Here is a 20,479-nt window from a genome sequence, read left to right on the forward strand (position 1 = left end):
GGAAGGGGATAGTGAGTACTGCAAATTCCCTCATTTGTTGGCAGGTGTGGCTGTACCTGCTAAACAGGAATACTCAGTTTTTCTCTGTTAGATTGCATATCCATGCATCTGCATCCAATTAGCGTGTTTTGGTACTAACTAAGAAGAACAAGCAGGGAACTTGCCTTTTTTTTTTTTTTAAATATTCATCAAGATTTGTTTTGAGGGTTTTACAGGGATTTTTTTTCTTCTCCTCCTTCCTCACCCTGTGTTCAGGTTTGTTTTCTTTTTCAGTATGAAAACGTGGAAGAATGAGGATTGTTTGAAATGAGTGATAAGGAAGTAAAAGAATACCTAGAAAAACTAAATATATACATAAATCAGCAGGGCCAGATGATGTTCAGTCAAAGGTTCTTAAAGAACTGTCAGAATAAATTGTGGATCCACTTGGCATAATTCTGACAAGTCATTAAGAACAGGTGATGTACCAGGGGTCTGAAGAAGAGCAAATGGCTTGCCAATTAGTTGTAAACTGGCAGATTGGACCACCTGGTCCAGCTGTATCTGAAATGTATTTCCCTTAAAGTTTTCCTCCCAGATCTTTATTCCTAGGCTACTGGGTTCACAGTTTGCAACAAAAAGAAATAACTGAAGACTTTTATATAACACAGAAAAGGAAAGAATATACAAACAAAACTAAGCCTCACAAGCCTGATTGGGTCTTTAAACCTGGTTGTATAGTTGCTACTTGTAAAAGTCACTCTCTTCAGGTATTTTTCTTTTTCATCATCAAAAGAACTTTTTATACCTTCTTTTCTAACTGATTTCTGAGCCTCAGCTGTGCTTTCAGCACAGAATCAAGTTGGAGAGATTTAAAAATATAAATGGTCAGAAAGATACTAATATCAACGATCGGATTGGCCATCACCTAAAAGTAAAATGCTTAATAAAATGCCTTCAGTTTTCAAATAAGAGGGCAATAAGTATGGGAAGTATTATTATTACTGTTAATTTTCAAATGTGATGTTTAATGTATTTCTACAAGCAAGCGTAACAGTCATAATTTTAGGTCTTAAGCTGGAGTGTCTTACACCAAATGTGAATGTAGGTTGTTACAGTTACAATGTGGTTAAAACTGAGGAGGATAGTTAGATAAGGAAATATTATCCAATTTAATAATTTTAATATTAAATTGGATAAACACTACAGATAAGTGTCTGCCTAATAATTCTTAGGGTTTTTTTTTAAATGCTTAAGACTGTTTTACATGCTTTTAAATGACATATTTAATTTGGTATGGACAAAAATTGTGTTGGGATGAAAATAAAACGTATCAAGCCAGACATAATCTGTAGATTTATGAGCTTTCGTTACATGGTATGAAAATAAAAATTCAGTGTTGGTCCAGCATGCTTCCATATCCATTCAAGTACTTTAAAATGACCAGATAGAGGTTTCTGTTTATCTGTGAAAGCCGCAAAATATCATGCCAAACTGCTAACTGGACTTCAATTTTTTTTATCATCATCCATACAAGAAACTATAGGGAGGAATATATAAACATTAGTTTATATAAGTGCTAATGGAAGATAGGAGGATTTTTTTAAAAAAATTACAAAAGTTATTATCTACATGGTTTGTGTATGGCAAAAAGCCATTAAAAAAAAAAAAAAAAAAGAGCCTGGATGTCTGAGCAGCTGATGTTTGTAGCAAGAGGAAGAGCAAGGACAGGCTTAATTCTGCAACCAGTATTCACATTGAGTAACATCTGTTCATGTGAATAGTCCTATTGAGCTGCAGGCATACTCACAAGCTCAGAGAAAAGCCATGCTACTGTATACAAGTGGCTTTATGATGGTCAGCCTAGAAAGAGATCATTGGCATTGTCCAAATGAGCAAGGACTAGTCAGCTTGAAAAAGATGTGAAGCCTGGGTGCCCAATTAATAACTGAATTGCAGGGTTTTCCTTTATGCTATGAATTTCCTTCATAACTGTCCTCATTCACTCATTCATGCCTATTAAAATCTCCATGGATGGAAAAAATAGTTGTGAAAAATAAGCTGGCATTTGCAAGAAGGCTGAGTGACTGAGCTGAAGTGAGGATCACTTCAGCCAAGGAAAATGGTCAGTCCGTACTGGGGTGGAATTTCTGCTGAACTGGGGAGGGAGCACTGTTCAGTGACACTGCCTAGTGCACACGTGTGTGTGTGTTCTTTGACAAACCTCCCTTGGGAGTCAGCAGCGCAATACAAAGTGTGTAGTTTACATCTTAATCTCTTAGATTAATAGTAGCAATTATTATTTTTTTAATTGTCTCCTCTTGCTTATTATTTATGTATATTCCAGTACCTCCTAAGGAGCCTAATCAGATAGCGGAGTTACAGGGAACAGAGTACTGCACAAACAAAAAAAGCAATCCATGCCCCAGAGAGCTCGCAGTCTGCTCAGTGCTTCGTTGATGATCACGGCTAATCATTGATTTCACATGTGAAATGAAAGCTATTGGAAAATTTTGTGGGAATGTATATAAATTAAGGTTTGCCCAGTCCCATGAGATCCAGAAGAATCCAGACCTATAGCAACTCTAAACAGTTCTATTAATTCAATAGTTACAATTGGACCTGGGTTGTAAATGGGATATGGTGACTTTTCTGAAGGTACATAGCAATTGAGCTGAATGGAATTCAAAACCCTTCACTTTTCTCCCTCTGTCTTTGTAACTCTGAGATTAATATTTAGGTAAAAATAAGATGAAAGTGTTTAAGTGATAATTTCTTACACAACTAATCTGATATTATATCCATTTAGGAAGCTAAGATACCAAACACATGGTGGTTATTTTATTCCCACAGAACTGGCAGGCTTTGGAGCAGATCCCAAATAAAGATCTATACTTCATATTATTAGCAGTAGTCATGATTCCTATGATGCAACCTCAAAATATGGTCCTGTTTTGTGAAACAGGAAAAGCAATAGGCAGTCTTTGTCTTAGCCTTTACAGCTGAAGTGTTGCAGCAAGAAAATCTGTGTGTGATGGGGGCTAAGCAAAAAAGTAATTTCAGTTTGATAAAGCTTTAATTAAATTTTCAACCAACAGCTTTTGCCAAATAAAAGATTAAAAATGTAATTGAAAAGAAATTACAAGTAGTATGATTAGATAAACATGAAATTTATATAAAATGTTTATTGTATATGCATGTGGAAAATTCTGTAAGTTTACTTTATGAAGTGTTTTATGTACACTGACCGTAAAAAGTAAGTTAAAAGAACAATCTTAAGGCTACAGAGTTAGAACTCAAAACATAGAAAGTGCTAATAATCAGACAGTCTAACCTTAATTCAGTCCTCTTGTGAAGACCACAGTTTTCTGGACTCCATATAGTGTTGTACATTGTATTTTTCATGTTAAGTGCCATGAACTTCAGTGCGTATACTGTGCTTTGATGATATAAAGAACTGTTTAAGAACTGGGAATTAGCATTGGCAATGTAATATTCCAGGATATTTTGGAAGAAAACATATGATGGAAAAAAATATCTCAAAACTTAGCAATTAACTCTGTTTTCCCTCACTGCTCTCCTTTTATCTTCCTCTTTGTTTTTGTTTGATTGTTTTTCATGCTATAACCAAAATAGCATTGATTAATTTTATTTTATTCTGAGAGGATACTTCTCCATTTATTCAACAGATTTAGGACTGGGTCCAGTTCTCATTATATCTGAATATGAGTTGAGTCAAACTTTTGTTGAACTTTCTCTGTGCTTGCTATTGAGAGAACACTTGTTCTTAGAGTTTGATTTTGTTTGATTTTTCCTTGCATAAATCAGGATGAGGAATCTTAGTTGGGTTTTTTGGATATTAACTGTGTAGGGATGTTTCTGCTCTTGCTTGTTTATTATTTTGTGTATCATCTGTTGAATTTAACAATATGTTTCTATTTTAGTTAAAATACCTGGAATATTCAATTGGTATTAGGTTTTGCAACAGCTTGGGGGTTTGTTTCTGGTGTTTTACAAATTCAAAAAATAAATAAAAATAACACAAAACCCTGAATTTTAAGCTGAGATTGACTTGGCAGTTCCCTTTATATTAATTGTATACAAAACAGTTTCTTACAAGTAGTCAAAACACTAATGTTTTTACTTGCACTTTTTAAAGCCCTTTTAACTGAACATTGCCAGAAATTACAAGCAGCTGATAACTGCCATACACTGTTACAGTTGTTTCAGCTTCTGCAGTAAGAACTCAAATAAGATTTTCAAGAACACTGATATTTTTAGCATTTTGTAACTCTAGTGACCATTATCGAGCAAAGGCCGTGAGAAATTAGATATTTTAAAAGTAGCAAATGGCAGCTTTTACAGTTATTAAATAAAGCTTTGATTCATGTGGGTTGATGGCACAATTACAGCGTGTTCAACCCAACTCTTGAAATATGATTAACATAAGCTGATATTGTAGTTAAATATTTAGGTGATGCACAAGACATTTTTTCTTATTGATTCCTGATCTTGTTCTCGTTTTCTGGAAGTATCACAGGCTGTATCACACATACCTATAAACCTGGATGAACTCCCTTTTCCTTTAATTTCTCCTATTCATATCAGGGAGGATTAAAATTATGCTAAATTTTTCATAAGTCTAATATCAATAAATGAATATTTAATGACAGACAAAAACAGGCATACAGCATAAACTGGTTTCAACAGCTGTGAACAGGTTTTCATTTAGTGCATGGCACACTTACCTAGGACTCTCAACTCAAAGAAATTAGATATGTTATAAATGGATGAAAAGAGGACTATGAGTATTCATGTGTTATAAGTGTCTTTTTTCCATATAATCCATCAGTTGTGAGATCTTCTTTCACAAGCCCTAAAGCATTGTTCCTTTTCATTGTAGTCAGCCAAAGCAGCTGGGTCTTTATAGCTGCAAAATGTTTGCTCATGACCAACTGCTGTTTTGTATACCGCTTTTCATCACTAGCAAATATTTTGTTTTTCACTATTACTCCACGCTTGTCATAACTCGTCAAGGAGCAATGTTGTAACATGTATCCAATTAATCAATGACTTCTTTGTCTCTTCTGGCCTGATTCCTCCTGTGATGTATGCCTAGGGAGGTGTGCACACTGCAGAAGATACCCCAGACTAGCAAATGAGACCATGCAGACACAAAAGTCCATCCGTAGGACTCCAGCAATAGGATGATCTCCTCAGACCTTGACAGCTCCGCGGTAGTAGATTGAATGTAATTGGCTGGCCAAAATTATTCTAAAGATGTTTTGAAATGTGATTGAGATATCTTATGACAGGGACACCTGATCCACTTTTGAAATGGCTCCTGAATAAGCACAGCCATTTGCCCTATTATAAGATAACCACGTCAGCCATATGGTTTGTAGTCTGTTGCCGCAGACCTGTCAGGACCCTTAGGCTGTGATCTCTGCCTACAGGGCAGTGATTCTGATGAGTCTGTGGTGCTACCCTTGTCTAACAGTAGTAGCAATAATAATAATAATGCATACAATAAATACAAATGAAACATATGGACATATGCATCTAATACTGTATGACTGTGGAAACTTATCAGGCTCATGACTGCCTAGCACTAGATGCAAGACTGCCTGGGAATCCCGGGTCCTCTAGGCATGCAAAAAGTCATAGCTCAGCAACAGAGCTCAGAAATGGAATGAAGTGAGTTTTGCTAATGTATAATAATACTTATTTATGAAATATATTTTAAAGCAACTATCCAATTATTTCATTTATGTAGAATTGCAACATGCTTTTGCCAGATGGTGTTTCATATCGGGTCAAAAAATAATGAAGGAATTTGGCGTTGGAACTGAAGTAACAAGAAAAGATGAGTAACTAGGGATTGCAAATTTGTTATAGCTTTTTTTTTTTTCCCCTAAAATCAAGCTTTTGTAATGTTTTTTGAGTCTCTTCCCTGTGGATTTATTTGTATTTATTGCATTTTTGTCACACCTTGTTAGAAGTTAGCAAAGATAATTTACAATGTGGTGAAACAAACTCCCAATTCCCAGAGAAGTGTAGACTAAAAATAATTTGTCCTTTCCTTTTTTGGATTATTTATTAGACATATTCAAGAGGTTTAATCAGTGGCTGGGGAGGGAAGGAGGTGATTTGAAATTGCCAAGAGAAAGAAACAGTTTTCTACAAACATTTCTGAAGAAATTCCTTCAAAGCTCAATATGTCCAGTTGTACTATTGATGACATTTTGTTCCTGTCTTGAATAGAAATGTAGGTCTTGTTAAAAGTGCTGGACAAATAAAACATGGAGAGCTGTGGTTCAGACGTGTTAACAGTGCATGAGCACGAGTAGATTTTCTTGTCCCAAAATACAAGCACTATTCTTGTATTTCCATATTTCTTTTTTTCTTTTTTCTTATTTTTTTTTTTCCTTTTCTTCCTAATCCTTTCTTGGGAACAGCTTCAGCTTTCATTGGTGTCATGGTAATGGTGATCAGGCCATTGACTTCCACCTGAACTAACATGGTCACTGGTAGTTTTTGTAAGTTTTCAGCTTTATACAACAATTGACTCCTGAAATCTTTGCTTAATTAAGAAATAGAAGATTGAGCCTGAGCCACTTAATACAGTAGGTCATGGTCTCAATGGACGCTGTCGGAATTTCACATATTTCAAAGATTATTAGGATTGGACTTCAATGAGTACATCACAAGTGACTGGTTTTGCATGTCCTAGCAATCATTTCAGCCAGCTGTCTTGTTCTTTCAAGTATTTTAAGTCTTCTACTAAATATCATCGATATTTCTATGAATCAGGTATGTCGCTTGAACTTGAAATGAAAATTTTCATTTCATTTTGAAGGTTGATTTTAAAAAGTGACTTTACATAGAAATCTGTAATTTCTCAGAAGGGTGGATGTTCTCAGAGAAATGTGAAATTTTAGTCCAACTTCAGTATCTTAGAGAGAAAAAGCTTCCTCTACAGGCATTTTGATCAGCTTTAAACAGATCAAAGGTAGGATTCTTCCTTTAATGTCTCTTTCTTTCCAAAGGAAAAATGCTTATTTTCCTTAACCATACACTTAGAAAATACTAGTAACTGGCCTTTTGCTTGTATGAAAAGCAAGACCCAAATTAAAAAAAAAAAAAAAAAAAAAATGAGGCTAAGATCCAGGAATGGAAGGATTACAACCTGTCTTTTGCTATGCTAGAATCTAAAGCCAGATGTATAATACAAATACTCTAGTGGAATATGGAGGGGAGAGGAGAGATAATCTGATACGTACAGATGCTAGCAGTCAAAATTACTCAAGCTGTACTGAAATTTCCTTTGCACCTGGCACTGGAGGTGTTAGCCATGCCAGTTCAGTCCCCCAACACAGATGTTCTTGTTGTACCACTTCTTATGTGTAACATTTAGGTTTCTGTTTAGCTCGGCATAGCACACATAAATACTGTAATCCAGAGGCCACCCATTTATTAGTGCACCTGCATCTTCCACTTTCTTTAATTCCCTTAGTATATTGCAGTCCCTTGTGCTGCTGATCCTAGTGCAAAGTAGTGTTATGGAAAAGAAAATTCAGCTACTATTACCATGCATGAATTACAATGATGAAAAATATTTTCCAAAATCAATTACACATTATATTATACAAGTAAGGCTGAATTTTCAGATGCCTCAAATATGTAAACGCAAACCTGTTTGTTGTACACAACCTTATTTATATTGCTTTATAATTAGTATTCTGAAATCATATACCATAAAGTAGTTACCATAGAGATAGGCCTGAATAAACAGAGCACCTAACAGTCATGCTTGAAACATGCATGTAGTCCATTTGATATCACTGAATATCCGTGCTTAAATGATTCGTTGGGCAGAGACCAAAATTAAGGTCCTTTAAAAATTTGTCTCGTAGGCTTTTGTTGAAAGTAACCTGGAAGGTGAAAATTCCAAAGCATTAATGAACAGTCTTGTGTCCTTCCAGATTAATTTCCGTATGTAAGCAGAAAGCAACTCTCCCACCCTTACTTTCCATTGTTTAATTGATTAGTAAAATGAAAACAAACACAGAATGATTGTTCCAAACTCAAATTCAATTTGAGATTTGCTCCTTCTGTTTTGGACTGGAGGCAAGACTTGTCAGCCTGAAAGGTGTCTTTTCCTTCTGTATTAGTTGGCATGATGAAGGGTATTAACTCTCCCTAAAAGTATTGCCAAACAATATATGGCATATATTGTGCTAATAGCACATACAATAGAACTAACAACATAAACAACACAACAGCATGTCCCATCATGGCCCACCTAGAATCCCATACACTAAATTAACCCCAGGAGCTTCTCAAGTTCATATGTGTCTGAACTGAAAAAGAGTAATCTTATATACGTACTACTTCAGTTTTGGCCCCGATGCCTAGAAAGGAATTTAAACAAAGATACATAATGAAGATGAATTGGTGAAGTTTAAAAGTAAAAAACCTTTCCTGAAGTGCCATCCTATCACAATGCCAGTAAGTAACCAGGAGGCTTGTCCACCCTCTGGAACTGCCTGAATGTAGCTGGTCAGGAATTACAGCACAACTTCTTTCAGGAACTCCAGGTGTTGTGACTACTGTTCAGAGTAGGATTGCCATATTCAGGTTTAGCATAGTCCAGTCTGAAGACAACTAAAGTGCACATGTATTCATACAACTCTGATCTCCTTATCTGTCTCTCATGCACTTTCTCTTACTCTACATCATTCAGAACAAAAATGAGAGTGAAAAATGAGAATGAACATGAGAATCATTCCCTTAGTTTTCTAGGTCTCCTATTTTGCATTAAACTCCATGAAGATATATTTTTCTTACCATGTCAAATCTCTCTAAAGACAAATTCAGTAAGGCTCCACGTTTCAGTATAGATTTTCCACTCAAGATCTCAGGATGAGTTAGCTCTGGGCAAGGACTTTGCTTCTTTATTTCTCTGATACCTGAAACATTGCGAGTGCTGGTATAGCTGAATAGTGTGTGTTCAGATCATTGTTTAGTAAAAGAATGTGGCTTTCATTTTGCGGCAGAACATCATAACCAAATAAATTATAACCAGATACAGTTTTGTTTGTAAGTTGTCTTTTCTTCTTTGGAATGAAATAAAGTTTGTTTTTTCTATTTGATACTGTTCAGGACCAGAGCACTAAAAATAACTTGAGTCTCACTACTGTGATATTTGTAGCTGACTCTGGTCTTTTTGTCCTTGAGAAGAAATTTGGAACTGTTCTGTAGTTGTCTTGATCATGGTTATGGAAATACCTTTTCTTCTTCTGTGTGTTGTAAATAACTGTTGAGAAATGCTATTGAAAAGTAGCTTGATGTCAGTCATTAATACTTAAAATATTGAAAGATATAATAAGAAATTTATTTTTGCTTTCTTTGTGATCCTTTGAAATGTCTTTCCATGTAAAGCACATCAAAGATGACATTTATTTTTCTTGCAGCACTATTAGAGGTAACTTTCCCCTTTGGTTTCTCCAATAACAAAGGTTTCTGCATATCCCAGAACTGTCGTCTTGTAAAGCAGTAATAGTACAAAAAATACTGAGTTTTTAGCAATGTGTGTATTTCAGATAGGAAGAAAAATATCTGCAATTGCTTGTATGTAACTAGATTAGATAGCAGAGACCAAAACCCACAATGACAAATTATGAGAACAGAACAAATTCAAGGAAAGTAAGCACTGGGAAAACCTGCTCGCATACTTGGAGCTCAGCCCTGGAGGCAGCAAGTGCATTGTGTCCCATCAAACAATGAGTAAGTAGGGGTGTATCACTTCTGCAGGCCTTAGCCTCCCCAAAGGAGCTAACACGTGGTAACACTGGGGTGGTAGATTCAGCAGAAAGTTAGCTTTAGACACGCTGCTAAGTTGACCAAGCATGCTAGTCTCCCAAGATTCCTCTTGGTGACAACGGAGAAACACATGCCTCTCCAGAAACCAGACCTCTTATACTCTTCCTCTGGATCACTGTCTGGAAAAAACTCTGAGCTTTCTTCAGTTCTCCATATATAAGTTCCCAACACCATTAGAGTTCCTCTGAAGATACCATCCTTTCATCTGCTCCTTCTGTTGCTCCTGTGTCAGGCTTGTTAGCCCTTTGTGAATGTCCTGGAAATCCTAGGCCACCTCAGACAACACCAAACGCATTTAATTTAATGGGAAACTAAATCAAAGCTTCTTTGGTTTCACTGACTGCAGGAAGTTTAGAAAGATTGTCTGATTTACTTAGATGATACGAATACCTACCCCAGAGTTCACTGGATTTGACTTAATTCAATTGCCTGATGCTCCTTCTGTACAAAGAGAAGGTGCGGACAATGTTTGTCATTGAAACTGCAATCCCAAGTGTGGTTGTAGCATTTATTTAATTAAATTAACCCAGGTACTGAGAGACTGAGGGCACAGAAACTTAGGAGGCCAACCAGCCACTAAGAACTTGGAGTCTCAGCAAGCTCACATAGGCTATATTGATGCTGTCACTGCTGTGTTTTCTTTCCTGTTAGTACCTATCCAAATAACGACCTTGGATATCTCTACCATGCTGAAGACTCCTCCTCCAGCTGCAGTAGAAATACATAACCTTGGATACTTTAATGCAGGCATTCTAGACCATCAGAAATGGCTAAAAATGATCTGTGTTACATCTCATTGATTTTCAGAATACATTTCTGGGGTTAGGCTCTTGGTTAATAACTAAAAATTGCTGTTGTTCAAACCAGTATCCATTCTGCATGCTATGATCTCCAAACACCATGGAATACTAGCACGGTAGACGAAGCAAATGGAATTGATTCTCATGAAGAGAAAGAGGGATGAAGATCATCTGTGGGGGGTTTCTGAGCTCCTGGACCAAAATGGCTACCGCTTTAATCAAAAGGAGTTTTAATACTCATGTAAGTGGAATGAAGGTTTCTTTCTGGCGAATAACTAAAAAACTCTTTGGTGGATAAATATAGGGGTAATGCCATTTTTAGAGTTTGCTGCCCTGCAGAAAGGGAACATTTATCCCCAGTTAGTACCAGTCCTCTTAGAAATGTACAAATCAAAGCTGGTTTTCATTGATCAGATTTCTACATTTCCATCAATATTACTGTATTTTTCTTTTCTAGGCTGTGGCATTTTTATAGGCTAATCAAATATCCAATACTACTAGGAGCCATTTAAAGTGAATGCCAGAACTACTAAGGAGTAATTTGAGAATTAGATCTATTTTTGTTAGGTGAAATGATCTTGACTTCCTCATATTGTATTGTACCTGATGCTCAGTAATATGATAGTATTAATACAAATAGAAAGATATCCGGTTTGAAGTTCTTAAATATCTGTTAAAAGTAGTGAGCAGTCCAAGCACATTAAAATTCCATTTTCCCCCATACAAGTGTTTGCTGCAGATGACCCCCACTGATCTTAAATATATTTCTGTATCTGTAACTGAATAGAGGTTTTCCGTACAGCATGTTCTAATGGTACTCTGGCCTTTAGCCAACAAGGCACTGAATAAGGCTATTTTTAAAATACAGAAACTGGGAACAGCTGCAGCAATCAAATTTGATAAAAACAGAGAGGAACTTTGCTTTTTTTTTTTTTTTACGGTTTGTCCAAGTTTAGACTCCTTTCATAGAACTGCTTTTGTTCTGTTGGATGAAGGGGGTATAAGAGTAACACAGTGAAATCCTTTTGAACAAATAACTTTTAAAAGAATACAGATTAAAATAATAGGGGGCTTTTTGGTGCAGCAGCATGTTCAATGCAATTGTACCTCAAACTATTAAAAGAATAAATCTATAAAAAAAGAATACATTTTGTCTGCCAAGCTTTACCATAAAAGACTTATCCATAATGATCTCCCGAACTGGAAGGTGAAACTTCTTGTTTCAAATGTTGAACATTGAACATTGGTATTTGGGAGTAGTTTTTGGGTGGAAGTGATTTAATTTGAATGCTCTGGGGTGCGTTGTTTTTTTTTTATTATTTTTCTTCTTTTACTATTAATCAAAAAAGTTTCTATTAAGAGCTCTCCTCTCCTTCCCCCTGGTAAGCTGGAAAAAAAAAGTTCACTTAAGGAAAAGTTTTACAAAGGCCTTCTGTGCACATTAAAAAGTTTCATAAAATATTTAATTATAAGGACTGATTCTTCCTTGTTTGCCTTCCTATTTTTTGGGGAAACTTGTCATTCAATGATTAATGAGAGTCAGGAGATGATTATATACACAAAAAAAAAAAATCCATTACACAGTAGTAGGCTGAGCTGTATCCATTAAATGATTCCATCTGAGGACGGAGTCTCTGTGCTACACTGACACAAGATACTGGGTGAAATCTGGGCCCCACTGAAGTCAGTAGCAGTTTTGCCACAGAATTCGGCAGAGACAGGATTTTATTGATTACATTCATTTTAAGTGTCAAAAATAGCACACTTGCATTCTTACCCCATTAAAGCTATTTAGTGCGTCATCAATTCAGATGGTAGAGCAAAAATGTACTGAATTTCTCGCATGCATAAATGTGGGTATATATCATATGTGTGTATATCCACATAGGTATAAAATGTATTTGCATTTTTGTGTGTGTTTATATATATAAAATATCTGCTTAATTTATTATCACCATATCTGAGTATCTCACCAGGGTAAAAATTACAGCAGTGATATATCTTCCTTTCTTCACACTAAGAGGCAGGCTTAGCTTGTTTTGTTTTGTTCTAAAAACAGGAAAAAAAAAAAAAAATGAAGACAAGAGTAAAGACTCGAGTTGAGAATCAATATTACCATGAAATAGATGTATGGAGCCATGAGATTTTTGATGTTTACAAGCAAACTCAGCAATGCAAAATACTCAAAACTGGGTCAAATGCTATAGTAGTAGGACTTGATATATATCCTCGAAGCCAACATTAAGAGGGAGAATAGACTGTTAAGAGGAGAGGGTTGAAATTCAGGAGTTGCTGATTTGTTTCCTGTCTCTGCTGCAAACTTCACATGTGATCTTCGCCAGGTCAGTTCTGCAAACTCATGTGCTTAACTTTACGCAGTAGAAATAATATTATGACTCTTGTAGGTCTACACGCAATACATCCAGCTGAGTATGAGAACAAACCTTTTGCAGGACCTAAACTTGTCTGTCTATAATTTTCACTTTGTAAAATGGACATAATAATATTATTTTTCCCCAATGCTTTGTCTGTTTTATTTGTCTATATTATAAATTCTTGGAGACAAGAGCTGTCTTTTGTTGTATGTCTGTGAATCAGTAACAAAACAGAGCCTTGACATCATCTGGACCTCCAGGTAGAACTCTGATATAAACAATTATAAACATTGAGGCATATGTTACTTCAGGTAGCTTCTCTAAAGCAAAGTATAACAAAAAGCAGGATGTATAGATTGCTCGATTTACTGATTTCTTGTAACCGGGAATCTAGAAAAAGCTGTTCATTTGAAATCAGCAGAATACTGTGACATTAAACATGTTTTTAGCATTTTATACAACAGCAGTCCCTATCCCTGCATAGAGAAGCAACCCCACATTCCTGCATAAGGGGTAACTGTAGATTTAATACATGCTGTGTTCTAGGAAGATACTGAAGCATTCATGTGGTGCACAGCATTGAGATCAGGAGTTTTTCAAGGATCCTCTGGCATCATACCAGTTTTCAAATTCTTATCCAGTACTTTAACTGGAACCAAAAAATTTCCAGCGTGATGATTACTAGGGTTTGATTACATTCAGTAAGCCACGGAGCCCCTTCTCTTCGAAGACAAACTGCTGCCAGAGACAGATTTACCACTGACCAACAGTGTTTTTATGCAAATGTGCCTGAGTGAGTGCAGTAACCCCAAGTTATAATAGAGTCATTCAATCTCTTGCCAGGACAGCAATATTTATATATTGCAAAGATAAATTGGATATCAAAACCAGTTCCATTACAGAGGGAAAGTTCTCTATGTAAATCAGTATTTCTAATCACACCATGCTTCTTCCCACCCCCTAACCCATTTTGCTTTCCTTGCTTTATAGATGAATTCCAAATGTGTTTTTCTCTTGTGTGTTCACTTTGAATATTGAAGCGTTCGGCTAATGCCAAGCTAATGGATAACATAAACTCCTCACTAGGAAACTTTAAAGTCTCCAAGTGTGTTTCTTCATGCCTTGGGGAAGTGCTATAAAGGGCTTATATTCACGTACAGTGTTTTGTCTGCCACTTGTGCAGGTTTCTGTTTGGACCTCTCTCTCCTGCTGCCTGATGGGAAGGAAGGGGCAGTCATCTCCCTAGTGACTTTATCTCCCCATCAGGAATGAGTGCAAGGGGTCAGATGCCCCTCTGCAGGCTAGTCACCATCTGCTGACAGCAGCGCTCCCCTGGGAGAACTGGCTTTGTTTACTGACGGGGCTAATGTGACGAGACACGTGAAGTACTTTGGTTTGTGGAAGAGGGCAGGAGAGGCATGGTGCTATGAAAACATTCCCACACACTCTAATGGCTCATTCACATAGAAAACAAGCGAGAGCCTTCAGCTCTTTCACAGCGCTCAAAGTAGAACAAACGGACTCAAGAACCCCAAGGCACCAGTCAAAAAACACTTCCCTAATGCACTAATACTGAGATGCTCTCCATGATAGCTTACCTATGAGATTTCAGCTCTCATTCAGGCAACTAAATGACCTGGCTAGATTGAAAAGCTGCTCAGTATCTGGTAGTTGCTGTTGTTCGCTGTGAGCTGCTAAATTCTTTCTGAAAATCTAACCTTCAGTTTCCTAAACCTAAACCTTCTGAAACTGGTTATAATAGGTGAAGTACGCATTGGAGAATTTTATCAGTACAGTTACCAATTGAGTATTTTCTCTTCAGAATAAAATCTGTAGAAAGCAGAAGAAATACAACATGCCTAAAAAGAGACACATTTTTTGCCCTATAGTTGGTAGAGACACACGCAGATGCACACACGAGTGCGTAACTTTAGAATATAATTTGAGGATCAAAAAGAAGTGGCTTTCTGAATTAGGTCTCACACACAGTTGCGATACATGCCATGGAAGAGTCCACATTATAAGCTGATTTAAGTGATGAATGATGTTTAGTGAACAGCAGCATTCATTATTCTGGGCTACAGTTCATAAGATGTATAAGAAGACAACACGAACAGTGATACTAGGTCAACCCACATGTTTGTGTAGCTCAGTATCTGACCTCTAACACCAACCTGTATTGCATGATTAGAAATGAAGCATAAGAGGGCAAACTTACAGTTATTCTTCCGTTAAGATACCCTACCAAATATGTATCAATTCGTGATTTAGGGAATTTCGAAGTCTAGTGTGGCTTCATGGTATAACAAAATATTATGTGAAAAGGATTTCCTGCTTGTTCTAGAAGTGCTATGAAACTCCTTAATTCTTACATTTTGAGAAATACTGAATTACAGTACTGTCTTCACCTACTCTGTGACACTCATTATTTTCTCTGCCTGTATCATCTTTCCTCCATTCATCTCCTTACTTCCTGAAGGGTCCTAGTCTAATTTATTTTCATACAGAAGCTGCTTATATTTGTTAGCATTTTTGTTGCTCTGTCATTTCCTGTGCATTGCTGAGTGGACCAAACTGCAAACTCCATACTGTATGGATGTACCAATCATAATATTTGATGATATTTGATCACTAATGAGCATTGAGCTGATATTTTCATAGAAGTAGCCACAGTAACTCCATAATCCTAATTGCTGCATGACAGTATCAATTGTAGCCCAGCAAAATAAATAACATGTATATATAGACATATACACACAGGCACACACACCCCATATTTATTTTCAAATGCAATATATATGCATATAACAGTCTACATGTATGTAGTTAGCTCTGTTATATGTAGTTAGCTGTGTTTCCCCTCAGGGGCATTAAGTTGCATGTATTGAATTTTCTGCCTTTGTATTGCCCCATTACTCAGTACTTTAAAATTCCGAAACTTTTTTTTATAATTGGCTTTTGTCTTTACTTCATTGAATTCTCAGTAACTCACTATCTACTTTTATTTCCAGATTATTTAGGGGAATATGTTGAGCAGCACAGATCTTTCTGAGAAATCAGTGATAACCTTCCGCCAAAATGAAGAATGACTTCCCCTTTCCTATCTTTTAATTTAATAGAAGACCTGATCTCTTTTAATAGAGCTTAGTCTCTTTCAGAGTCTTTAGTGGGGACCTTTTAAGAACAAATGTAATCCATTCATTGATGTCTTGGCCCTTTATATTCAACCAGTGTTCCTGTAGCCATGTAACATCTTTGAAGAATGGGACTAAAATATACACACTCCCTTTTCCACTTTTGCTCAATCTGAGCTCTTATCAAAGTCAATATAGCTCAAGGATTTGTTGAAATGGATATGACTACGCAAAACCACCAGGTCAAATATATTAGCAAGGGCAGGAGCGCGAACTAACCATAAGTTGATAATTGCATGTTACATTTGCTTTAGTTTTTACTGCTTCTGAAGGAAGGTTATGTCTAATTTAAGCTTGATTCTAAAAATATTGATATTTGGCCTAAAATAACCCCACTTTGGGAATGTGCCACTGAAAATGTGAACTTTTTGAAAAGGCTTCACTTTTTTGGTAGATAAGAGTATTGTTCGGTTCTATCTTCCAATGTTTAGTATACCAGATTTTTTGAGATGTGTAGTACAGATCAAAGGGCAGGATGTGGCCCTTAGTTACCTGCTGTTACTGGCACTAACCTCACAGCTATTGAAAAATGATGCATCAAATTTCTATCACTGCAAATGTCACTATTCTGAAACTTGCATATGTTGCCTGAGCTGTCAGTAATAAAAATCTGTTCTTAATTATTCTCCTGTTTAAAAAAATAATAATTTTCTAATAATCCAGTGAATGGGAATTTGATGTTTTCTTTGGCTGGAAACATTTTAATGATTTAGTACATGTATAAAGTGCTGTGTGCTTTTATAATATAATAGCTTTTGCAAATGAGTAGGACTTTCCCATTTAAATCCCCATGGCTATCAAGAAAAGCAGAATTTGTTTAAATCTGAGTTAAGTTTAAAAGTGAGTAACTTAAGGAAAACATCTTAAGAGAAAAACAATTCAGCAGAAAGCCAGACATACAAAATTGGGTTTACATGTGTTACAGCAATGCAAACTGTAAAAGTGTGTAGTTAAAATTAATCATATTGTATATTTTAATCTTTTGTCCATCTTATTGTTTTTCCTTAATAGGAAAGAATAGGGTTTATTTTTGCTTCATTAATATTATATGGAACTAATTTCACTGTGATGAGAAAATGAAAATAGCAAAGAATAGTAAGAAAGTATAAGAAGAAGAATGAAGGCTTTGGATAGTATCAGATTTTCTGGTTGGAAGCAGAATAATCCAGACCATAAATCCTATTTGCTTTTAATACTCCCCCCCTCCCCCCCCCCAATCACAGTACTTCTTTACTTCTTTCAGTTAATTATCTTCATTCAAAGCCCAAAGAAGTGAACAGAAAAGACTCCCTTTGAAACTTTGGACTAGCCTCATAGATATGATAATTAGCATGAAATTCTACCTTCATTAAAGGTTGAAGGGTTTAAAATATACAAAGAGTAATGTGCTTTCCTTTCTTTGTTTTTTCAATGTGATGATAGACTCTAACATTTTAGCTCATTGCTGTGCTTCACCAAATAGTGTACCTATTGGAAACATTAACAGCCAATCTATAAAACACACATAATATACAGCTAAAAAAAAAAAAAAGTTTCTTTTCCTTGTCCATCTGGTCTTGGCAATATGTATTTAAACACTAACATATAAAACATTTCATAGAAAACACCCTAGTTGATTCTGGATAATATTTCATTACCCTGTTCGGTTGCTTCTCAAACCAGACTGCTATATTACTGTTTAAGTTTCTGTTTGTATCTCTGTTTGTATCTGCAATTCTAGACAGAATTTGTCCTTGCTCCTTGAAGTCAAGCAAACTAATATTTATTTTACCAGAGACAGTATTTATTTAAATATTTTCTGAAGTTTAATGCCAAAATGCTATGTAATCAAAAAGCAGTGTGAAACAAAAATATATAACTGGGTGCAAACAAGCACTACAAAGTTCAAGAAAGCTAGATGAATAGTTGCTGATATAAGGGGTTTTGCCTGCTCTTTTTGCATTGAATCTGTGCGCTAATTGAGACAAAGATCCAATGTAAAAAATAATATGTGGTCTCATAATTAAAGACTATAATAATGCGTGCACACAAAGGCTGAATTAGAGCTGTACATGTCATCTGGAAAGGATTGTATGGAAGGGAATCCAATAGGGTCTGGAGCACTGGCTTTTCCTTTACCAGATTTTACATCTCTGTTGAAACGACGGACAGCATAAATTTCTAAACTGCAATCATCTCATTCTATGAGTGTCAGGTAACCTAAATGAAGGAGTCTTTCCTATTTTCTCATATAATAAGATTATTTGTTCAGTATGTATGTATTAAAATATTCCATGGAGATCATTATTGTATTTTAGAATCATTTTGGTCAGGATATTTTAGAGTGGTGTGACAACAGGCCCAGGTATATCCAACCTTAAAGCTGCAATCACTTCTTATGAATCATCGTTTTTTGCCAGTTCTGTTCTCCACATCTTTTATTATCAGCTGGTCTTTTGACAATTCTTGCTAGTCAGGATGACCACTGTCAAAATGCTGTCTAGGCAAAATGTGTTTTTTCAACTTTTGCAGATCTAAGTGACCAGCTTATGGAAGTGGTTGGTCTGGAAGGAGCCATGGAGATGGGACAGATATACACAGGACTGAAAAGTGCTGGAAGACGGCCTTGCCCAGTGCTCATCTGTTGTTATCAGGTATCAGCAGCTTTAATTTGCACTGCACTGTTGTAATGAAACAGTAAAGTTTCATATATTATCAGTTCACTTTCTTTGGTAGTTTAATAGTCATAATTACTGTACTTATTGCTTGTGAAAGTATCATTTTTATATATAAAATATATATATATTCCATCCATATTCTGTGCCCATACATCTTCCTTTCTTTAAATGTGTCAAAAAACTAGAAAAAGGGTGTTTACATTCAGTCTTCACATGTTGTATTCAACTGTCACTTCATCCTATGAAGAAATATTGTCAAGCAGTTGGAGCAGAAGGATTAAGGCAATGAACATCTTGGGGTGTATTATTGACATACACTCCATGCAATTATGAGCAAAAAGTTATTTACCATTACTTTAACACGTTTTAACCCATTTATAATGCATAACTCACCAGGGCAATAGTAGAACGTAATTAGTATTTGTAAAGCACTTTTTTGATCCGTGGAAGTCAAAGTGCTCTGTTTTTAATCTATTTGTTATTTACTGAATACTGACAAGTCACTATTAATAAATGTGTTGGTATGTGTAAGCCACTAATGGTGGAGCACACTAATTTAGTTGTGTTTTATCGTTTTACTATGCTAAAAGTGACCAGAACATTCACAACAGAGGAAACTTGGATTAGGACTCAAGGAGAAAATAATTATTCTAGCTTTTGGATTAGATAAGGACTGGAAAAAAGAGAGAGATCGTCAGCTCTTCCTCAGTAAAGAATTTCTCAGGAAGAATTTTTCAAAATCTTAATAAAATCATAAGCTATACAGTTTTAAGCCCCAAAAGCCTAAAATGAATGTAAAACAGAAGAGCAGCAATAAAAATTTTAAGAAAATAAGTAGTAGTTGCCAAAGTCCCTGGCATATTTCTGAGATTCTCCTCAAGGACTAGGTGGTGTGGACTTCAAAAGTACTCTTTCATGTGGATGAGGAAAAGAAATAAGATCACAGAGGCATTCCAGCCTTCTCTGGATACCAAGAGATAATTTTTATAATCCCACATCAGCAGGGACCACAACTGCAAAAGATTCAGAGTGAGAGCTCATTGAACATTCTTCCCTTCCTCCATTTATGGCCATAGATAACAGTGGATAATCCCGTGAACTGTTAGTCATTTTCAAATAATGTCCAAGCCAGAATTTCCATTGACCAACATGAGTGCTCAGTTGACTCATTTCTCCATGTTATTTCTAATAGTCTTGTATGCAAACTATTATAATGCAGAAATACAGAGTTGGAAAAAGATCCAAAAAGATCATCCTTTCTCATTTGTCTATACTTTTCTTAATGTGGTATCCAAAACTAGACACGGAACACTGGCTGTAGCTTTATGTTAAAATCTGTGCCCCTTTACTAACAATTTAAATTTATGACATGATATGTTAAAGGCCTTTGAATATAGTACAAACTGTCGTGTTATGTGAGTGCTCCCTAACCCAGAGTTAGACACAAGCGTAAAAACATCTTTTATGTTTCTAATAAATGGTGATGATAGAGGTTAAAATTTATTTCTTACTTCCTTTATGGTAGTCAGTCTAAATTATAAAAAATAGCAGAGGTTCCTTTGTCTTTTCAGTTAATAAGGTTTATTCCT

The 20,479-nt window shown here is 35.8% G+C and overlaps 1 protein-coding gene across 1 annotated transcript in view; it reads left to right on the plus strand.

Moving 5' to 3' along the window:
* The window catches only part of DGKB (diacylglycerol kinase beta), a gene marked incomplete at both ends in the record, with an annotated part of 334,114 nt that overhangs the window by 302,068 nt on the left and 11,567 nt on the right, over window positions 1-20,479 (plus strand). The window contains 2 exon segments of the mRNA XM_082329956.1: window positions 18,745-18,836; window positions 18,838-18,866. Coding sequence (XP_082186082.1) covers window positions 18,745-18,836; window positions 18,838-18,866 — 121 coding nt within the window.

This window comes from Platalea leucorodia (assembly GCF_965183815.1).
Source record: "Platalea leucorodia genome assembly, chromosome: 1".
Taxonomy (NCBI): domain Eukaryota; kingdom Metazoa; phylum Chordata; class Aves; order Pelecaniformes; family Threskiornithidae; genus Platalea; species Platalea leucorodia.